This window comes from Vidua macroura, chromosome 8 (genome assembly GCF_024509145.1).
Source record: "Vidua macroura isolate BioBank_ID:100142 chromosome 8, ASM2450914v1, whole genome shotgun sequence".
Taxonomy (NCBI): Eukaryota; Metazoa; Chordata; class Aves; order Passeriformes; family Viduidae; genus Vidua; species Vidua macroura.
In genome coordinates, this window is record NC_071578.1 from 2,857,006 (window position 1) to 2,878,890 (window position 21,885).

A 21,885-nucleotide genomic window follows, 5' to 3' on the forward strand; every position below is an offset into this window, starting at 1 on the left:
TCAGATCATTCCTTGACTCCTTCCCTCCTGCTGCACTCCATTTAAAAGCACATTTTCTCACTCATCTCCTCCAGAACACTGACAGTAACGTTCCTTTCTCTATGTTTTTCCCCAGGGGTGACACAAAAGCGCTGGGGCCCTGATGGTCAGAGGACATGCACAGGCCTTCAGCCGGACAGTGGTGTGTGGGGAAAATCCAGCCCTACCAAGGTAAAATAAATAAGTTCTGTTTGGGGAGCAGTCAGCGGAATTCAGGAGGGTTTAAAAAACAATCACTGATTGCTGAGCAGTAGGTTTGGACTTGGTTTTGTTTAGCTAAGCTTAGCTTAGGCAGCAGAAAAGCCAAATATAACGATGGTTAAGTGTTGTGACTCTGCGTGCTCTTGGTGAGGGGGAAAAATGGCATGTTTTGTTGGGGAAAAGAAGTTGTAAAAAGCCCTCCACAAGGCTAAATCAAGCAATATCCCAAATATCAATACACTCTGCCTGATATGTCCTCAGGATAAAGCCTGAGGTTTTCAGCTCACCACAATTACTTTGTGTTTGTGTGGGCTTTTTTCACAAGATGCAGCAAAGCTTGAAAGCTCCCAACAAGCACAGGATCAGCTGGGATTGGGAGGAGAAAATAATACATATTTTCAACAGGAAAAAGGAAAAGTAAATTATTTAAAATATTGGCACAGAAGTTCGTAGCTAATCAGGAGCGTTTCTGACATGCCTTTGGACTCTTGCAGGATGTCTCCATCTGTGCAGCCCTCAACAAAAGAAATAAATGTCAAATTAACTACTGGAGCATGAGAGATGCATCCAAAATAAAGTCTCTCAAGGAACATTCTTCTTTGGTGCCCTGTAGAAATCTGGGGGAACTTGAGAGTTTTGGAAGGCATTGCAAAGGTCTTAAAACTGTAGGTAGAAGTAAATGAAGTGAAAAAAATATGAGGCGAATGTTGTTACAAACCATGAAAGAAACAGAGGAGGAAGAAAATGCTTTCCCTGAGGCTGTGAAATTATTGAATTGTCCAAACCACAGGCAGCTGGTTTAAAGAGTTGATAAAATTTATCTGGCATTTCACTTCGTTAATAAACTCTTGATCTACCTCTGCCCATTTGGGTTCCCAAGAGGCTCCTTCCCAAGAGATACAAAGCAACTGTTTCTGGTGGTGTTTTCCTGCATGGAGGAGGACCACAGGGATGGTTTCATAGGAGCTCAGAATCATGGAATGATTTGAGTTGGAAAGGTCCTTAAAGGTCATCTTCCCATGGGCTCCAGGGCAGTGTCACCCTGATGCCTTGTGCAGGCTGGCCTAGAGCAGAGGCTGGGCAGAGTTAGAGAATAAAGCAGGGATTTATTCAAAGGATCTCCTCATGGATCCACCTTGGGCAGCACCAGAGCCCAGCCAGGGCTGCACCCAAGAGGAACCAAAATGGTCCCAAAATGCACGAGCGCTCCCGGGGGCTCTCACTGGGATCAGCTCTGCTCCATTTGCACCTTGCAGTTCATTGTCCCATTCCAGCTTTAGCCCATGCACTCCCATCCTGCTTGTTTTTCTCTCTCCAGCCCACGCTGTTTGTGCTCCTGGGCTGAGGTTTGGATCATTTGTCCTTGGTGCCCAGCTGGAGCAGGAATTGTTTTGTCTCCCTGCTCTGTGCAGCAAGCTCACCATCCCCTGAGATGAAGCTCAGACCCTCACACTAAAGCAGCAGAGAATGTGAAAAACAGAAAAGCTCAAACCTGAGGCATCATTCCTCCATTCCTGAGAAGGGCATGGCACCAGGGAGGTTATAGTGCTGTCACCCTCACAGTCTCCTGGAGGAAGAACAATGTTGTGTTTTGTGAAGCCCTTGTTGAGTCCTGGCATCGATTATCAGGTGATAGAGACACTCAGCTAGGACTGGGGTGAACTCCTAACAAGCAGGAGTCGATGGCACCTAAACACAGAATGGGCTTTCTTTAGGAAGCTAATCCTCAGATTCTGCTTGCCAATTCAGTGTTGTCTTGGTTTTTTGTTTTTTGTTTTATCTATTAGGATCAAGAGATCTGGGAACACAGGGCAGGAGCAATCTAATCAGCCAGTTTACAGCAGCAATGAGATTAGGCCAGATGCTTTATTGCATGGGATTTATGTGCCCAGCGGGGTAGATAATAATAGCAGGAGGCTTTAAACTCAGGTTTACTCTGTCAGAGAGCTGGAACATAAAAGCACCTCCTTTGTCACCTCGAGGGAAGTAAGGTGTGGTCTATCGAGATGGATGTTTCCTGTCATGGATGGAAAAATTAATATGGGCCACTCTCAGTCTCTGGGCCACTGTCAATCAATCTTGTACATGTGTGTTTGTACATGGTTGGCAGGTGTCACCAAGGAATCATAAGAAAGAGAGAACTAATTAACTAAAATAGTACCCAGAGCCCCTGTGGCTGTATCAGTTTTTGGGAGTTTTCCATGCCTATAACTGGTGAGGTTGTAAAGCTGTCATGCCCCTGGTGCCCATGTCTTCTGCAGCATGTGATGTCACAGGCCAGTGATCCACAGAGTACTTAAACACATTCTAAATTCCAGCAGATCGTCATGAAAGAGGAGATTATAGTCGGAAACTGGCAACGGTCTTTGCCATGTCCATTTTTAAACACCCACCAATCCCATCCATGGTCATGAGTTAAATACTCAAAATAATACTATGGAATGCAGGTTTTAAATGTTAATATTTTTCCCTTCACCAGAGTGATAAAGTTTTCATTGAAGCCTCCCAGACAATTCAGAGCTGATTTCAAGAGCGTACATTTTTAAATGACAAAAAAGTTATTATGAATGGAAAGGTAACAAGAGATCTTGAACAAAACCCTCTGCTGTGATAGATGGTGGATGAGAAACAGTTGCACACAGGATATTGGAGTACAGTGATAACTGGGAATCTTTTCATTTGCAGGAATCTCTGCCTTCCCAAAACACAAGATTGATTTCACCCGTAATCATTGCTCAGATTGATGAGGATAAGTCCAGAAGAAACCAGCTCTCTCTGCCTATGCAGGCCCTGATCCCCCAGCCCAGAGCTTGTCACACGAAGCCATCCTTGCCTAACCAGGGCTCAGCCATCGTGAGCAGAACATTTTTGGTGCTTCCCAGCCGGTTAGAGATTCAGGCATCCTTAGAAGACACCATGTCACCATCGGACTCTCCCAGCCCAAAGCAGTGGCCAGGCCAGCAGAGAGGCTTTGCCTCCATCACTGTCACAGCCAGGCGTGTTCCTGTGGGCTCTGGAGGCCTGGCACGTGGCCCTGGGGCTGGCCAGGAGCCCAGCACCGTGTCCCCCACCTCCAGCAAGGTCCCTGCTCTCCTCGAGCGCTGGCCTCCCCCAGCCCATGCCAACCAACCTCCTTTAAAGGTTTCCAAGTCTTGCTCAAACTTAGGTGAAGAACCCCAAAAGCAGCTTTTTGACCCTGGAATCAAGGAGGATGGCGTGGGTCTCCAAAGCAGTGATGGGAGGGAGAAAATTCCACCTTCATTCTTCTCCTGTGTCCAGCTCCAGGTGTCTGAGCCGTGTCCAAACACCATCTATTATTTGGACAAGTCGCTCAGTGTGTGCATTGACCAGCCTCGAGTTAAATGCCAAAAAATGTATAGATCCACGTTGTCCTTGAGCCTGAAGTGCAGTTTGTCCGGATTAACAGCAGATGGAGTAGATGGCATAGCTAATGGAGAGCCCATGGAGGAGAGAGCTCCAAGGGAGCTCCCAGGAGCACACGAGGCTCCACTCAGATCCCACCTGAGCACAGACTTCACGGGAAATAAGGTAATTAAGGAGGAGAAAACAAAGGAAGGACATTTGGGTCGTAAACACCCTTTGCAAAGTGTCTTTGCCTCGGGACTTCCAGCATTTGTGGATATTCCCAGAGGACCTCACAAGGCAGCAGCAGCAGCGGAAGAGGATGAGCAGCCTGGCAGCCACCACACGGTGTTTTCCCTCCAAATTCCTAATTCAAGCAATGAGGCAGGTAAGTCATTTCCACAAACCTCAGGCTGGTGGAGCAGAGGTTCAGGCTGGAGCAGCCCCACCACAGTGATCCTGTGAGAGAAGATAAGAGCAATCCTTGCTTCTGCAGAGGCTCAGGGAGTTAGAGCACAACCCAGAGGTTTCCAGCTCCAGCACTGCCATGAATATTTGCTATGGCAGTGATGTGTGCTGCTCATCAGCTGAGAGAGAAAAATCCCCCTGTGTTTTTTTCATTAAACCTCTTTTTTTTTAGCCATTTATAACAGGTTTTTTTTTATTATTCTCTCAGCAATGTGCAAATGCTTATCCCCTGAAAATAATTAGGTTTATGTTTCCATAAGAGCTGAATTTCAAGGTGTGAATTTAAGAAGGAGATGACTGTACTGAGCTTGGTTTTGTGCTTCTTGCAATTAAAAATGATCTTGTTTTCAGCTTTTATTTAGAAGGCTACAGTAATAATCCCAGGCTTTTATACTTAATGGAACCAGGTAAAAGGCTTGGAAATCTTGAACACATTTGTTTCCAACCTTTCCAAGCATTTTACAAACATAAAATGTTCTTTGCAGCATTGCTCCTTGGGGAAGGGAGAGGGGCCCTGGGGATTGCTTCCTGCCCAGAGTGGTGCAGCTCCTGCTGCACTGGGATTTTCCAGCACACTTGGATAACCACAGCTGAGCTTATTGCCTTTCCAGGAAGGGAAGGTGGATGGGAAGATTGGCAATGAGTGGAGTCTGTTTTTTACCAAAAGCACAAAGATTAAACTCACCCCCTCTGTATCCTGCAGCCTTGGGCTACACTTAATTACAATTACCCTGTTCTTATATGGCCTTTTTGATCTAAGGGTCAGTGCATGAACATGAGCCGCTTCCTAAAGCTCCTTTGTACCTTCATCCTCCCAGTGTGCAAGTGGAAGGAAACAGAAAGATGAGAAGCCTCACGCTGCCTCGAGGGCTGGGCAAGGTGCAAACTCCTTGCAGCCTCTGCTGCTCTCCCTTCTCCATGCCTGAAATCAATGGGATTGTTCCTGCAGGGGCAGAGCCTGAGATAAAATATTCCTTGATTTTCCTAAGCATAATCCAGGCTGTGTGGTGTTGGAGGGGAGAAGGCACAGTGGGGAGCAGGAGAGGGAAGATGCCAACCAGTGCTAAGGGGTTTGGGATGGAAACATAAAGGGATGGCACCAGCAAATGAAACATTTTGTTGTATGCATCTTAATTTTTAATATCAGGGAATATCACTCCATGGGGAGTGTTATGTATTCAAGGCTTTGTTCAACACCATCTAAGGTTTCTCTGTGATAAAGCAGATTTAAAACTGAGCCTTCCCTGGGCTTAGTGATGCCATGGTGGCACGGAAGAACCACTTTTACTAGAAATAATTAGAAAGTGAGTTGGGAGGCTGCTCATGGTTCCATAGTTTTACTGAAAGGGGGAAATCAGTGAAGTTAGGAGCTGAGAAATACAGGTTTGTGATAAAGGACTTCCACCATTTGTGTACACAAGACTATAGGTGTAAATAAACATGGGAAGTGTTACCTTTTAACTGCTTCCACCTTTTGTGTGGGCCATAATGTAGAATGCAAAGATATACATTTCTCTTGCTTAGACCCTTTGTAACATGTAAGGAGCTGTTTATCAGCTTACTACAACTTTCCTGTGTGAAATTTGTATAAACAACCAGAATAATGCTCCAAAACCACAGGCTTTCTCAGCAGGATCATCCAAGCAATGAGCTCGTGCACGGCCATCAACCACTAAATGGGACAAAGCATGAGAAACTTGGTAAAATGCATGGGACATCCACACTGGGCCTCAAAACGAGAGGGAATGGTGTGATTTTAACCTGGGACAAATGAAAAACGGAGTCCTTTTTACTTCTGGACTGGGTGAAGCGAGGAGGAGAAGTATTGGTATGAGATTATCAATCAGGGAATCATTAATGTTTGAAAAGACCTTTAAGATCATCCAGTCAAACCATCCCCCAGCACTGCCAAGGCCACCACTGACCCATGTCCCCAAGTGCCATATCCAAAGGGTTTTTAAATCCCTCTAGGACTGAACAACCCTTTTGGAGAAGAACTTTTTTTATCCCATTCTAGATTCCCAGTTATTTTGTATATTTTTTCCTCTGCTGTTTACGAATTCAAACCCATTCCTGTTAAGCTTTGCTCTTCTCCATGTTTATACAAAGAAATGTTTGTGAAATGAAGTGTTTAAAAAGAAAGGAGAATGTGCAAAGAAGGGACAGTGAATAAGTTTTGCCACAGTGTTCATGCTTTAACTCAGTTATCTTATGGATGAGGTAACTGCAGAGAGCACTTTGTCCATTACCTTTCTGATGACCCAGAAAGTTGGAGTTTATATTGGTTTGCAGCTGTAGGCAAGAGCTTCCTGCCAGCAGAAATACAAGTGGTAATAACATCACTATGCTGAAAAAAAAAAAAAAAGAAAAAGAAAAAATACTTTCGAGGCTACACTTCTCTCTATGAAATCTGTAAATGCAGTTTCCAGGATGTGCAGGTTGCTTTATAAGGATCTGAGTTGGACAAAGCTTTACAGGTGCTGGGGCTGGGTTTGCTGTTTCCTATAGGCCCAGTTGAGTGTCTTTTTCCTAATCTTTTGTGTGACTTCACTGCAGTAATGATGACTCTACTTACTGTATTACTCATATTATTTCATGTCCAAATCCCTCATTCAAGACTTGGCTTTACACGGACCTGGATAACTTAATCTAAGGCCCTTCTTTCAGCAGGAGGCTGGGCCAGGCAATCTCCAGAGTTACAGATTTCCACCATGTGCCACATATGAAAAGGATGCTTTAGGATTATTAATGAAATGTAAATCTTGGGTTCCGCTCGTGGATGGGAATTACACTTGGAAATCCAAATCTCTGGGACTCAGAGTTCAAAGCCATGGTTCATGCTAGAGCATCCCAAGGATGGAATATGATATTTCCCCACTGTGGACTCTCCCTTCTATTGGCTCCGCTGCTTTGGGCCTTTACTTCCATTATCTGGCAAGAAATGGGATTGTAAGTGCTGGAAAATCCATGTTATACATGAAGTCAGACTTGAACCGTGGGAGGACAGAGCCGTAGGACAGAGTTGTGTTTATTTTTAGTGAGTGGCCAACATTTCCATCCCTTGGGCAGCTGCAGGAACGTGTGAAGGGTCCCACTGGGGGCCACATGAGCCACCCACCTCAGAGATATGGCCAGGGGCCAGCCCAGGCCAAGCTCCACGAGGTCCCTGCCAGGGGTGATCGATGTGCATCCCCCTGCCTTTGGTCACGGCTTTTAACAAGCTGTCAGAACTTGCTAACGCTGCTCTTAGGCAATGCTGCAATTTCCTTTCCTGTCTGCAGCTGATGTCTCATAAATACAAGGTAAGTTAGAAATGAAAAGATTAGTCTTGTTTCTGCTGAAGACAGGAACATTTTTAATATTAATTTCTCACCTTCCTTTCATGAAGAATATATTCCCCATGAATGTCTAGTTCTCCATCCATCTTTCACTATCTATTACCCTACTGGGCACTAGGCTGAATTATTAAAAACGAGAAAAAAGAAGAAAATGGGACAATTTTAAATTCTTTTTGACCTCTTGATTAAACAATATCATCACTTTTCTATGGAAGATTATAAATGCCAACATCTAAATTTATCCATTTGAGCTTAGATAGCAGTAAACTTCACGCCTGAGCGCCTTCACACATCTCAGCTATTTTCTAAACCAAAATATTTCCTGCTCACCTCTACACTTTTGTTCATGTTTTGTTGTCATACCCAAAACTGATGTGGAGAGATATTAAGGAATAACAACTGAGGTGGAGAGTGAATCCAGTCTGGATGGTGGGTGCTGTGCTGCATCCCACTGCCTTGAGTTGAGGTCCAGATGTGCTAGGAGGGTGGGGGGAGATGACAAAAGGGAAAATCATAAATCACATTGCCATGTAACCCACCCAAAATTAGGGACATCAGGGTTATTGGATAATCATCAGCCACAGTGTGGCCACAGGACCAGGGCAGTGACAATCCCTGCGCTGGGCACTGCTGAGGGACCTCAGATCCTGGGGTCAGTCTTGGACAAGAGAGACATTGAGGGGCTGGAACTGGTACAGGGAAGGGGCTGGAGGCTCTGAGGGAGCTGGGAAAGGGGTTCAGCCTGGAAAGGGGCTCAGTCTTGGACAAGAGAGACATTGAGGGGCTGGAACTGGTCCAGGGAAGGGAACGGAGCTGGGGAAGGCTCTGGGGGCTCAGAGGGAGCTGGGAAGGGGCTCAGCCTGGAGCAAAGGAGGCTCAGGGGGGACCTTGTGGCTCTGCACAGCTCCTGCCAGGAGGGGACAGCCGGGGGGGTCGGGCTCTGCTCCAGGGAACAGGGACAGGAGGAGAGGGAACGGCCTCAGGCTGGGCCAGGGGAGGTTTGCATTGGGTATTGGGGAAAATTCCTTCATGGAAAGGTTTGTCCAGGCCTGGCCCAGCTGCCCAGGGCAGTGGTGGATCCCCATCCCTGGAGGGATTCAAAAGCCATGTGTGTGGCCCCTGGGGACACGGAGGCCTTGGCGGTGCTGGGGAATGGTTGGACCCAAGGCACGAGAAGGGTTGCGAGGTTCCGTGCTGCAGTCAGCAGCGGGAGGGATGGCACACAGTGGGCTGGCTGTGATGGACGTGCTCGGCACTGCCTGGGCCCTGGGAGCTGTCCTGCCTCGGGGGTGGCCAGGGCAGCACTGCCAGCGTTCCTCTTTCAGAACTCAGGGCTGGGATGCTCGGGAGGGGAAGGACGTGGTCACAGCAGTGAGCAAGACACGGCAGAGACTCGGTGATGCAGCTGTTGTACCTTTTCCCAAAGAGCGAGACAGGTGACTTGAAAGCATAATTTGCTTAATTAAAACAACCCAAGGCAGTGAGTTGGGATGGGATCCCTGATGGGATCTGGGCTTTGGGTTTGTTGAATGGCCCCAGATGATTACAGTCTTCTGTTTCCTTCTTGAAATTATTTATCAACAAGTGCTGAAGTCAGCAGCGTGTTTTTAAGGGGTAAATAACTAGACTTGAATTTGTTTCAAGATCTATTTTAATTTTTTTGGTGCATATATGTATATTCTTACTCATACTGGAGTAAAATCAGAGCAGCTGGTGCTGTGGGACTTTGATAAGCTGCTACCTGCAAAGCAAAAATATATTTTTGTTTTAAATACACACTGAAGAGCTCCAGGTATTTGAGATATTCATGTATCAAGAAAATCTTGTGGGTCACCTTTAAACTAATATATCAACCTGGTAACAGAATGGGCTAATTAGGAAATCTGAAGGCTATAAGTAATATTTACTTTCATTAATTAAATAGTATTCAATAGCATTTCCTTCATGCTGTGATGAAGGAATGTGGCCTGCTGTTCTCACCTCATCTTCTGTTTATGGGAAAGTCACCATGCAATAAGCCAGAGTAAAAGATTTGTATGTGTGTAAATATAAATATATATATATACATATATATACATGAACAAGATATAATTAGAGGAAAGCAGTTCCTGACAATATGGAATTTATTGTATAGAAACTTGAGCAGCTCCAGCTGATGCTAATTAACTCTCCACCCTGCAAATGTGTGCAGCAGAACTGGTGGTGAAGACAGGAGAAATATGAAATATGGCACAGGAGATTTTACTTATCTTGCACCTGCTAAGCACAAGGAGCCAAATCTTCAGCTGATGTCAACCAACTGAAATCTCTGCCTGCAGAGGAGTGACACTGATTTACACCAGCCAGGAATCTGGCTGGGGATGTTACTGACTTGGCATTATGGACACAGCAGCTGGTGCTGACTTGTTAAGAACAAAGCACCACATGCCAAAAAGCCCATTAAAAGGAGCTCCTTTGATGTTTCACTTCATCTGGGATAAATTTGAAATGGAGGAGGCTGTCAATTTTCCTTAGTCTAGACGTTCTGTGTCACTGGGTCCGTGTTACACCGAGGTGTGACCTTCATGTGCTGCATCCCCAGAAAATGAGGATTCAATCACTGCAGGTGTTGAAAACTCGAGTGAGGAACTGGAAATCCTGTTACAGGTCACTCTGGAAGATGCTGCCAGCCTTTGAGACAGACCCCAACCTGAGTGATGGGCCAGAGCAGTGGACTCTCTTTATCTTGGAGTTTTTATTTTCATTTCTAGAAGGAAGGGGATGCCTCATATTTTCTGGAAGGCCCTTCTGCATTTTTTAGAGCAGCAGCTCTTCAGCTTTGCTCTGTCTCAAAGGCCTTCCCCATCATCTGGTGGGACAAAGGGTGTAGGAGAAGGAAGGGATCAGCAGGAGGGTGTTCTTTGATATTCCACTCCTTTAAACTATTTCTTTATGAAATCAGAAGACAGATGTGGTGACCTTCTGTCCTGCCATATGGAGGCAAGTGGGACTCTCTCAGCAAGGGAGAAGGGTGATGCTCAGGGCTGTGTGAGCCAAAGCTGGTTTTCAGTGACAACACTGTGATGTCACAGTGACCCTGGCTGAAATCATTTTCCTGTGGAACCAATTGTTCTTTATAAGTTTCTCTGTGGTTTAAGGTAAGGAGCAGCCAGAGATGGTTGGATCTTCTTGGAGTTTGTTTGTTTCTTTGGGGTTTTCTTGTGGATTTTTTTTTGTTTTGTTTAGTGTTTTTAAGAGTGTGATCATAAAATAATTTTACTGGAGTTGAAGTTTCCTTCAGGAAATGCCCTTTGAGGATGAAAGGCTCAATTTTCTGTTATGGGACATAGCAATGAAGCTGTTGGTTAGGAAGGCCATTATTTCTCTGGAAGACAGAAGGATGTCTGCCCTGTTAATGATGATACAGAACACATTTTTGTGAGTGAAACTTTTAAATTGGATTTTCCCAAAGATGTCCATGTTGTCTGAAGATCCAAGTTAAAGTTCAGCATATTAGAACTGAGGGTTTGATTCTTCCACTCTTTTCCATTTTGGATTCCATGATTTAAAGGTCTTTTCCAACCTACACCATTCTATGATTCTGTGGTTCTGAGACATTTCTGTCTGAGCTGTCAGCGTTGGTAAGAATGTGAGACAATTTGAAGTGAAAGACTGGAGGGTACAAGTCACTCGTTAGCACTCTGGGCCAGCAGCAGGGCCGGAATACCAGAATCATTAAAATAATGATTAAAAGAGATGGGCTCTGTGGATTCAGGGACTGCATTATGCCACTAGAGTAAAGAGCCTCATTTTCCCCTAATTCACACTTGGTTTAAACTAGGAACGACTCTTGTACAGTCTGTGAAATGAATACTTGGCTCAGCCAGGCTGCGGTAAATTATCAGAAGGAGCTGAACTAGGTGCCTCGGACATGATGAGAATTCCAAGTGGCCCAGGCCTTTCTTACCCTGCAAATCACCATTTAAATGTTCTGAATCATCCTGAACATTTTTTTTTTTTAAGTCACACTGCATCAGATTACTCCTTGAGTCACTACAATAGCGTCTGATAGCTTCCAGCGTGACATCCTGGAAATGCGAACATGGATTTCTAACTCGGAGGTTTTGGGTCTGTGGCTGTTACAGAGAATGTCTCGAAAGTACAGCAGTAAATATTTTTTCCCTTTCATCCTCTCCCAGCTCATAGGAGGGAAAAGGGAAAAATGCTAGTAAAATATACAAACACTGTAGTGGAGCAGCTGGATACTGGGAGCTCCCTGGTGCGAGCTGTCACCTCAGATCGTGTGGGTGGGTTATTAGCTGTCCACTAAAACATTCTGCTGCAATTATACCCTCTCCTGGTTCCAAGTGTAGGCTGATGTCCTGCAGGTGCCAGGCAGGAATGTTTCCTTCTCACAGGATCTTTAAGGCTGGAAAAAGTCCTCCAAGATCACCAAGTCCAACACAGGCGTGTCAACTAAACCATGTCACCAAAGTGTCACATCTGCTACTTTTTGAAACACTTCGAGGGATGCTGACTCCACATGGGAAGCCTGTTTTTGGGGCTAACCACTCTGTCAGTGAAGAAATTTTTCCTGCTGCCCAACCTGAACCTACCCTGATGCAGCTGGAGGCTGTTAAATTGCAGGATTTTGCTGGTGCAGCCACTGCAAATCCTCCTTCCACCAAAACTCTCCGTGGCAGCCGGACTGGGTGCAGCACGTTGGTCCCCAGCCCCTCTCTGGAATAAGTGATGTTCCCTTGTTTAACACCAAGGGAGAAGGTCAATTAATTATTTGCAAAGTGCTTTGAGGAAATAAATTGGCCTTCACCACAGAGAGGCTGATTGTTGGGGCTGGTGATTAGCTGGGTTTGGGATTGTTTGCTCTGAAGCCACTACACTAATTTTGCCCAAAGCCTTCTGTAAACAAGCTGTTTCTTGACATTAAGAAGCTTTTCCTACTTAGGACTGATTACAGGTTTGACGCCTAACAGCTCTTAGGTACACTTTCTGTTTTAAATGATTGCAACTTTCTACAGTCAAATATTAACTTTTGCCAAAAGAAAACGTCTTCCTTCTGAGAAATATGGCCACAGCTGTCAACATGGTTAAAAAAAAAAAAAAAAAAAAAAAAAAAACAACCAAAAAAAACCCCAAAAAACCCCCACAAAACCAACCAGAAAGAGGTAGCTAGGAAAAAGAGATGCTTTTTTGCTAGTGATATTTTTTTAATCTAGGCTCTTAGCTTGAGGTGTTATTGATATAGTTGAGGTAATTAAGCCTTATCCTCACCAGGCAGGGCTGTTTGATAATACAGGTGCAATGACACATTCATTGGGAGGAATGGGCTGGCTGAGCCTCTCTCCTCAAGCCAGCAAAGTTACCTTGACTTTGGATCTTGACAGTTCTGGTAATGGAGCTGAGGACAGGGCCCAGCCTGTCCTGTTTCTCAGGATCCAGCCCCAGATTTTTATTGAAAGGTGAATCAAGACCGTGTTAAATATCACATTTTGAACAGAGAGCATGGGCAGAGCTACTTTACCAGGAATTCAGGTAGTTTCCATGGATGTTAATGCTGAGCAGCACCTGATGCTGCCTCTTGCAAATGAATCATTTGAGAAGCATCAGGAGGCAGTTTGGGACAAAAGTCTCATTGTTGGTCAGAAGAAATTCTAGTCAAAACGTGAATTTTGTGGCACCCCTGGATGACTGCAGCTCATTGACTGATCACAAGTGATGCCTTTTCCTCGGCAGCGATCTGAAAAATAAATCCTCCATCCTATCTTGCATCCCTTGACAAACCCTGGCATAACTAATAACGCTGTCATGGCTCTCAGTGTTTCCATTTCTCTGGGTTACCGGGCTGTTGAGATGATGTGCTCTGTTTGCTCACATCTAAGATTGCGTGGCTCAGCTGTGCCAAGCCTTGATTCATGATAAGGGCTGAGCCATCAGTCTCTGTCAGACAGAGGCTGGAGTCTTGCTTGGGATTATGGATGGCTGCTTGAGGCACGTGTGGGTCTCTACAACTACTGGGTCCAAATCTTGAAGGAGGCAGAAGTTTCTTATATTTAAGGAATGTTAATTCCTGCTCCTCTCTGCTTGGGGTATTGGCAGCATCAGCTCCCAGCACGGAGGTCCGGGAGAGCTCAGCAGCACAGGATGTGGGGCTTTTATTAAATTAAAACAAACCCCCCAGCAGGTGGTCTGCAATGTGAAGCTGTCTCCAGTGCTGATGTCTGATCTCATTAGGGACACACAGGGAACCAGCTCGGAGTGTCCCCTCCCCAGCACCTCTCGGGCTGACTTGGTGGCCGCGGAGGATTTGCAGCCCTGCCTCTGCTAAAATGAACTTTGGCCAGTTTCAAAGAAGCACTTTGTCACAAATCATCAAAAATCCACGCTGGAACACTGGGAAGAGTGTTCTATTCAAGGATGAAAAGCTGAATTATCCTGCTGTAAAGTGAAATGGGGGAAAAAAAACCCAGTAACAATGGAACAGGGGATGTTTGCCTGGATTGTGAGTGTCTCAAGTTTAACCTGCTGCAATGCAGGGTCACTTTCCATTAGCAAAACCCCCTGAAGGGAGAGAGGGGGAAATGTAAAAAGATACTTTACAGTAAAACAATATACTTATTTTACTCCAAGATCAAGGATTCTTTTTTTTTTTTTTTTTTAAGGAGCTTTTGAAAACCTACCCTTGGTTTTACAGAATATTTTTAACTCCTCTATCGTATGGTTTTCACTAAGTCATTATTTAAAAATTGAGCTGTTGTCATCTTTCTTGTACAGGGCAAAAATGACTCCTCTCCAGATGTAATTATGACTTTGTTCCTTAAATTTGCTTCTACAAGCAGCTGAATTTTTACAGCTACAACCTATACTGGCTGAATTTTATTCATGGAGTCATTCTGCTTTCTGTTTCTTTGAGTTTTGCTCTCCCATGTCTCCCTAAGCATTACACTTGCATGTCTTTGTTCATTGGTTTTAAAGGCTTTCCTCAGCTGGGATAATAGAAAAAACATCTATTTCTGGTCATCCAGTTGCAATTCTGGCTATTCTCAGTGGGGCATATAGATTTCAAGCTGGGTTGGTGGAGGGATTTAGATATACAATTCCAGATAGTCTTAATGAGAGTAACAGTCCTAATTCCCCACACAGAATATTAAAAACTGGTCCAGGGTGTACAGAGTGAAACGCTGTGATCTTACCTTTAAGTACCTTTGCCTTGTTCTGTTATTTTTATTTTTTTTTATTCCTAAATATCATTTGCATCTGTGTTCGTTAAAGTAACTGAGAGCTGCTTTGAGGATGAGGGAGTTGATTTTTGGAGCCCCTGTCTGGTTTGCTTTGCTCTGTTTTCCTGGGGATTGGCTGCACCTGGGTGCACCTTTGGAAGGGAAAGGTTAATTCAAGAGGGAGCTGGAAGAAAGGATTTAGCAAATTGACTCTGTTATTATTCTGATTGCCTTCAGTGTTAGACAAGAAGAAGATGCATAGTTTTTATTGCCTTAATTAACTACCACATAAAAAATCCCCACCATACTGTGAATCTAATAAGGATTAAGATTTAGTTAGAATATTAGAACCAGATCCACAAGGAAGACACTTTTCATGCAGGAAGGACGTGTTGATTTTATTCCTGAATTTCATCAGCAATCGTGGGGGGTTTTAAATTCTTTCTCAAGGCAACCTTTTATCATAAAATGCTAAGAAGCATTCATCCCCTTTTCCTAATTTTTGGCCCCATTCTTAGTTTTGTTCATGCATTTCTTTTCCTTCTCTCCTAATCCACATCTTCACAGGGATCCCCCAGGCCTTGTTGGGAGGATGCCACTGGTGGAGTTTCTTTTAGCAGGGAAGTGGTGCAGAGAGGAGAGAAGGTTTTCTCCATTTGCACAACGTGTAAGAAATTTCCTGGAGCTTAATTGTCCATTCTTGAAGGTTGCTGTACTTACACTTGGAAGCCAATACCCATGGAGAGCTAGTCTGGTAGTTAGGAGTAAATGGAGTGTGAATACTCCAGGCAGCTCTTCTTTCTTGTGTTCAGATCAATATTCTGAGTTAGAGAGGAGAGATGTGACTTGGAGCCTTCTCCTTCCCTCACTCTGGTCTCCACTGTTTTACCCTTCTCCCTTACAGCCCATTTTGACCCCCCTGATGACCCCTGCTGATTTTGGGGAGCCCAGCAGCAGCAAACAGACCCTCCTGGGGACACAGCATTGCCTTGAGCAATTTGACAGTGAAGCTGTTTGGCTTCACAACACACATTTGCTGCACAGACCATTTCTTGATATGGAGGCAAATTATCTCCCACTGTGATGCTGCCATGGATGAGCAGAAACTCTTTCCTCCTCTCCTCTTTCTTCTCTTCTCTGTTTACTGCTGGCCAGTAAAATATTTTAATTTAAAAGGTGATTTAATGAGATAATCTGTTTTCCATTCAGGTTCTTCCTGTGGCTTAGCTCCCCTCCTTTTTCTCCCCTCTATCCATCTGATTTCTTGGCTGCCTGAGTGAAAGGACTTCCTCCCCTGCTGCTCTGCAGTTACTCCGTGCTACCTGCTGCTTTCTTCATCTTCTCCCACCCCACTGCTTGTTCCTACCTCCTCCCACAGCCACCCTTTGAGTCCATGACCCCACTAATCTGTCCCGGTGTTTTTCCCCCCTCTCTGTGCCATGGGACATTTTTGTGTGACTGCAGGAAGGGGATTGGTCAGGGAAGAGCTCTGCACAGAATTGAGTCTGTCCAGTTTCTTGAGAGTATTTGCATCAAAACTATTTCCATCAGAGAAAAGAGCTTGCTTGTGACAAAAGATAAGGGAGATATTTGCAATGTATGGAAAGCACAGAGAAAAATGAGTTCTGTCAGGGAGCAGGAGAGCTTGGATGCTACCCCAGAGTCTGGGAGCTCTCTTGCTTTGACCAGATTTTCTGTAGGGCTGTGAAACTGCTTTGGAGGGCGTTAATCTCAATGAATTTAATTAAAAATGAGGCTTGTTTTTTCTGTTTGGGCTGATCTTCAGGGGTCCCTCACTAGAGGATCCCCTGAGGAGCGGACTCCTCCTCCCTGTAGGGGCAGTTAGAGAAAAGAGCTCAAGATGTTGTGGTTGGAGTCAGTGGTCTCAGAGGGCTTTGCCAACCTAAACAATTCTGTGGTTCTGTGCTCCAAGCTCTGATCTACAGGGAAAGGGGAAAACAGTAAACGCTGTATCTTACTGCCTCTGATTTTCTCAGAAATATTTGAGAGTCAAAAAGAGACATGAGTCAGTCAGGTCACTAAAATGCATAGGAGATCATCATTTTGTGGAAAAGAGTATTTCTTATCTATTGTGAGTGGATTAAGGATTGGGAAAGTGCACTGAAAACTTCCCACAAGGCAGGATCTGATTGTAGTGAGTGACTTGGAGATAAGGAAGTGTCAAACAGAGAATCATAGAAACACAGAATCATTTAGGTTGGAAAAACCCTTCACAATCATTGAGTCCAACCATCAGCCCAGCACTGCCCATCACTAACCCATGCCCCAAGTGCCACAAATTCTTTCAATCCCTGCCGTGCCATCTCACCCTTTGTCATGAATTGGCTCAAAGGAGAAAAACACTTCTGATCTTCACTCTGTCCTCAACCAAGACATGGCAAAGAGTGAGCAGAGTTAAATTGTGTTAAATCTGCTTTTAAAAAAGACAACAAGAAAGGTGAAGGAATCTTTACACGGGCCTGGAGTGACAGGACAAGAGGAATAGCTTCCCACTGCCAGAGGGCAGGGATAGATGGGATTTTGGGAAAGAATTGTTCATTGGGAGGGTGGGGAGGGTGCCCAGAGCAGCTGTGGCTGCCCCTGAATCCCTGGAAGTGTCCAAGGCCAGGCTGGACAGGGCTTGGAGCAGCCTGGGACAGTGGGAGGTGTCCCTGACCATGGCAGGGGGTGGAACAGGATGTTCTTTAAGATACATTTCAATTGGAAGTGTTCCAGGATTCTAGGATTTGAAATTGTTTAAACCTCATCAGAGTCATTGTTATGGATTCAGTGGTGGCTGTGATGAAAACCAAGGCCTGACAAGTTTTGGGATCGGGGTTTTGACCCCTCTCCAGTGGCGTGGTTGCCTCACAAGCATCTCCCACCCCCAACATTTGCAGTGCCCCATTCTGGCTCTGTGCACAGCCACAGCAGGAGGCAGCACCCAGAAGGTCCAACTTGTACAAAGCTTTGCCATGCCAGTTTTTGATGGGAAGGGCATTGCTCAGCCCTACAACTCCAGGATCCTGCCACGCCAATAAAAATTACATGGATTAGAGGGCTGAGAAAAAAAAAATTCCCGTGTTATAGGATTGTTTTTCTGTTTTTCCCAGGAACACCAATGCTGTTGGGAAGCAGGAAGAGGAGCAGCACAACAGCCCCTGGCTCCCTTCCAGATGCAGCCCCCAGAGAAACCATTGCTGCTGCTCCTGATGGCCCATCCAACTGGGCAGATCCCTCCAAAGACACCTCCAAATCCAAAGAGATCCAAGCACAGGCTGTCCTGAAACCAAAAATGTCTGTCTCCAACAGCGTGTGCAACATAAAGGCGTCATCAAGGATCCTCTGGGAAGAAAATGTTCATGGGCAAAAGCAGCTCCTAAAAAGTAAGGTACAAATCCTACTGTGGTTGTCAGGAATATGGTTTCAATAATAAGATGAGATCAGTCTCAAAGAAAAAAAAAAGTGAAATAATGGAAAGTCAGGCCATTTTTGTCCAGCTTTAAGTGCTGAGCATGAGTCATCTGGTGAGAGATCAATCAGCTGATCTGACTGTATACATTGCTATGGTTAATAGAAAACAAGATTAAAATGACCAAGATAGGCTTAGATTCCCAAGAAAATCTTGAAAAAGCATTAAAATTGCAAAGTCAAGCAGCCCCAGCCTAACCAAGTGATATCATTAGTGAGGTTACTTTTACAATCTTGTTCTGATACCTTTCTTTCACTCCTTCAACCTTTTTTTTTTTTTTGACACCACAACCCGAACTATGATTATTAACAAGATTTCAGTGTGTAAAACATAATTTCTTTGGGTTCGGCTGTGTCTGGGATGTCTTACTTCCAACATTAATTCTCACAGCTAAAATGCAGATGACACCAGCAGCTGTATTCATGCACCAGGTATTTTTGCAGAAAGCAACTGAGATTAATTTGGGTTTAGCATCAATATGTTTGTGAGAAACTTATTCCTTAAAAATGTTGTAATGGTCATGGAACCTTATTTTCTTACAGCTGTTTCTTTCTGAAGAGAATTTTTTTGCAGGCAGGTAGGCAAAATTTGTCATCACTGAGCATAAAGCTACTGAATGTCACACGTTTGGAAGCCTAAATGCTGTTTTCAGTGCCTGAGGTTAAGTCATGGTGTTCCCCTAACTGAAAGCAACTTTGTTTTACAAAAGTGAAGCATCCACTGAGATCTGGCAAAGCCCAACTTAATCCACACCTCTGTAAACCTGGCTTAGGGAGGAATTTAATTTCATGTTCACAGGTTTCAAGGTTTATTCCAAAATGTTGGTGAGAACAGTGTTAGGGAGGAAATACAGTTCAGACTTTTATAAGGCAAATGTACCCAACACAGATCTTTTTAATATGTTTTTTAAGTACAATATAATACGTACAATATGTCATAAAGAGGAAAATATTTTAAGTTTATTGTAACCAAAAATTGAAATAAAACAGTAACGGGCTTTATTCCCAGATATTTAGTTCTAGAAATCAAATTATTTGGCAAGGAAGGAGCACTCCAGTGTGACTTTTCAAACAGTTCATATGGAGCCCTTCCGAAGTTCCTTTGTTATTTTGGATTCGTTCTGTCCTCTGAATGAGAATCTGATTTTTGAGCACACAGCCTCTTTTGGTCCTAATTTGTGCAGGGAGTATCAGTCAGTGAGCATTAAAACTTAATTATAAACGTACAAAATAATCTCTTTTTCTTAATGTCAATTGATAGCTTTCATAATAATGCCCTATAATGCACAATAACCTTTTGTTGATTTTTTTTTTTTTAACGGAGCTTTTCCACTGGCTAATGAATCTGTAGGAGCAACAGAAAGCAAACTGGATTAAAAACAAAGGAAAAAAAAAAACAGTGGTGCTGATGAAAGACTCAGTGTGGTGAAAGGGAAATGATTTGTAGTTAAAGCCCATAACAATCTGGTATTTTCTGCAATAAATTGGAATGAATTCCAACTGCAGGTCACAGCAAGATATCCCTGGCTTTCCATGGCACAAATTTTGGGAAGCACCAGCAAAGAGAGCTGAGTGTCCCAGAGTTTTAATTGTGATTTCCTTCCATGTGAGGTCTGGATAATGTGAGAGACACTCTGGGTGTCACAGGGCAGCCACCATTAGATCTGATCTCTTCTGCCTAATGAGGCTTATTAATAACAGCCTGGCTTTCTTATTTCAGGAATTGCCCTCTCTGTCTAATGAGGTGGAGAATCCAATAAAAAATTAGCCATGCACTCCTAACGAACTTTTAAATCTCTCCAAGGCAATTATGAATTCCCTGCTCCGAGGGACAGAGCAAAGGAGCTCGAGGCACAGGACGAGCGAGGCAGGAGGGTGACACTGTCCAGGGTGCCACTGTCCAGGGTGCCACTGTCCAGGGTGACACTGCCCAGGGCCCACTCTCCAGGTGTGACCTGGGAGAAAAACCTGCTCACCTGGCCAGAACCCAGCTCCCAGCTGGAGCAAACTCCAGCAGCCCCATGGACACTGCGGGTAAATCATCATTTTGTTTCTCCCTTTTTTTCTTTTCCTGCTTATTTTCTTTTTTTCTCTCCCTTTTCCCCTTTTCTCCCCTTTTCCCCCACGGATGGTGATTTCTTCCTGGGAACTTGTTAAGGTTCACATTCCTTGATTTTTCCCTTTCCAGTGAAGTTTTGGCAGTTTGTATCCACTGCCAGAACTTGCTTGGTTGTCTGGCTGTCCAGGCTCTCTGTTTTGAGCTGCTGCTGCTGTTCCTGTGGGGGAGCTTGTTAAGAGTTTGGGAATTTACAAATTCCCAGTTTCCCAAGTGCCTGGCACTTCCATCACCAGCTGTAGGTGTGGATGTGGCCCAGGCTGGTACCAGGCTCCAGCAGCTGATGGACTTCCCTGCCTTTTCCTCCTGCACATGTTGCAGACCCATCTCTGCTCCTTTCCTCTGTCCTAAGACATTCCTAAATGTTGAAGCAGCCTTTGACTGGGAAGTGTTTTCTTTCTGGATCAGCCATGGAGAGATCTGACAATCTAAATAAACAGGAAAGTTTGTGAACTGTCAGTGACGAGTTGCTTCGGTGATGGGGTGAGAAAAAGAAACAGGCAAAACATCAAGAACTTGAATTTGGATGTAAAAATATGTAATTTGAAACACAGAAATGTATAAACTTGACAGGACAAGGGGGAATGGCTTCCCATTGCCAGAGGGCAGGGAGATGTGGGATATTGGGCAGGAATTCCTGGCTGGGAGGGTGGGCAGGCCCTGGCACAGGGTGCCCAGAGCAGCTGTGGCTGCCCCTGGATCCCTGGCAGTGCCCAAGGCCAGGCTGGACAGGGTTTGGAGCACCCTGGGATAGGGGAAGGTGTCCCTGCCCATGGCGGGGGCTGGAATGAGCTTTAAAGTCCTTTCCAACCCAAACCCAGACTCATTTCCATCACTTTAACAATCTCTAACCAAACTCAGCCCTGTGCCCATCACACCTTTTCCTCCCTTTGACTCACGAGAGCATAAAGCAGCTTCTCTGTTTCCTGCAGGAAGCCCTGGAGATCCACAACCCTCAGTTCATCTCCCGCTCCCAGAAGAGGCTGAAGAGGCTGGAGCTGATGGTGCAGCTGAGGAGGGCCCAGCACAGGGAGGCTCCCCCAGGCACCCCCCGAGCTCTGGCTCGCAAGCTCTCCACCTCCACTTCCAGCAAGAAGAAGCAGTTCACCATCCCTGACCCTCTCAGTGGTGAGTTGTGAGCAGCAGCAGGTCCGTGGCTGCCTTTGGAAGTCATGGGTGGAATTTCCAAACTAAATCTGGGAGGAAACGGGAGAGGTGCTGCTCCTGGTTCACTCTCCAGCATCTGTGCAGATGCTCCTGGCAGGAATTCCCAGTTAGTGGGCATGAGGAGTTTCCTGTGCTCTGTGGCAGCTCCTTGGGGACTTTTGGTCCCTGTCGCATGCAGTTGTGTTCTTCAGCATGGTGCAGCTGCTGCTGGTTGTGGGGAGGTGGCAATAAAGGACATTTCATCCTCTCCCAGCTCACAGAATGGCCAGTCTGGGGACAGAGGTGACAGCAGGGAGGCAGGTGGGATTTGGGATAGGAGCCCCAGCTGCAGGTGTGGATTTGCCACTTCTGTCAGAAATCCCAGAGCTGGGCAAGAGCTCTGGTCTGCCCAGCCCTGCTAAGTCAAGGCATGCAAACTCTGTGATTTCCTAATTAAAGCTGATTAGGTTGTGGCAAACAGCCTCAACCCCCCATGAGGGAAACCCTTCTCTCCCTCACAGCCCAC

General features: G+C 45.1%; 1 protein-coding gene across 1 annotated transcript in view; it reads left to right on the forward strand.

Moving 5' to 3' along the window:
* The first annotated feature begins 2,589 nt into the window (after positions 1-2,589).
* The window catches only part of C8H10orf90 (chromosome 8 C10orf90 homolog), a 30,645-nt gene continuing 11,349 nt past the window's right edge, over positions 2,590-21,885 (forward strand). The window contains exons 1-5 of the mRNA XM_053984419.1: positions 2,590-2,815; positions 2,926-3,991; positions 17,740-18,012; positions 19,902-20,131; positions 21,146-21,341. Of these exons, the coding sequence (XP_053840394.1) occupies positions 2,804-2,815; positions 2,926-3,991; positions 17,740-18,012; positions 19,902-20,131; positions 21,146-21,341 (1,777 nt within the window). The 5' untranslated portion in view covers positions 2,590-2,803. The remainder of the gene's footprint in view (positions 2,816-2,925; positions 3,992-17,739; positions 18,013-19,901; positions 20,132-21,145; positions 21,342-21,885) is intronic.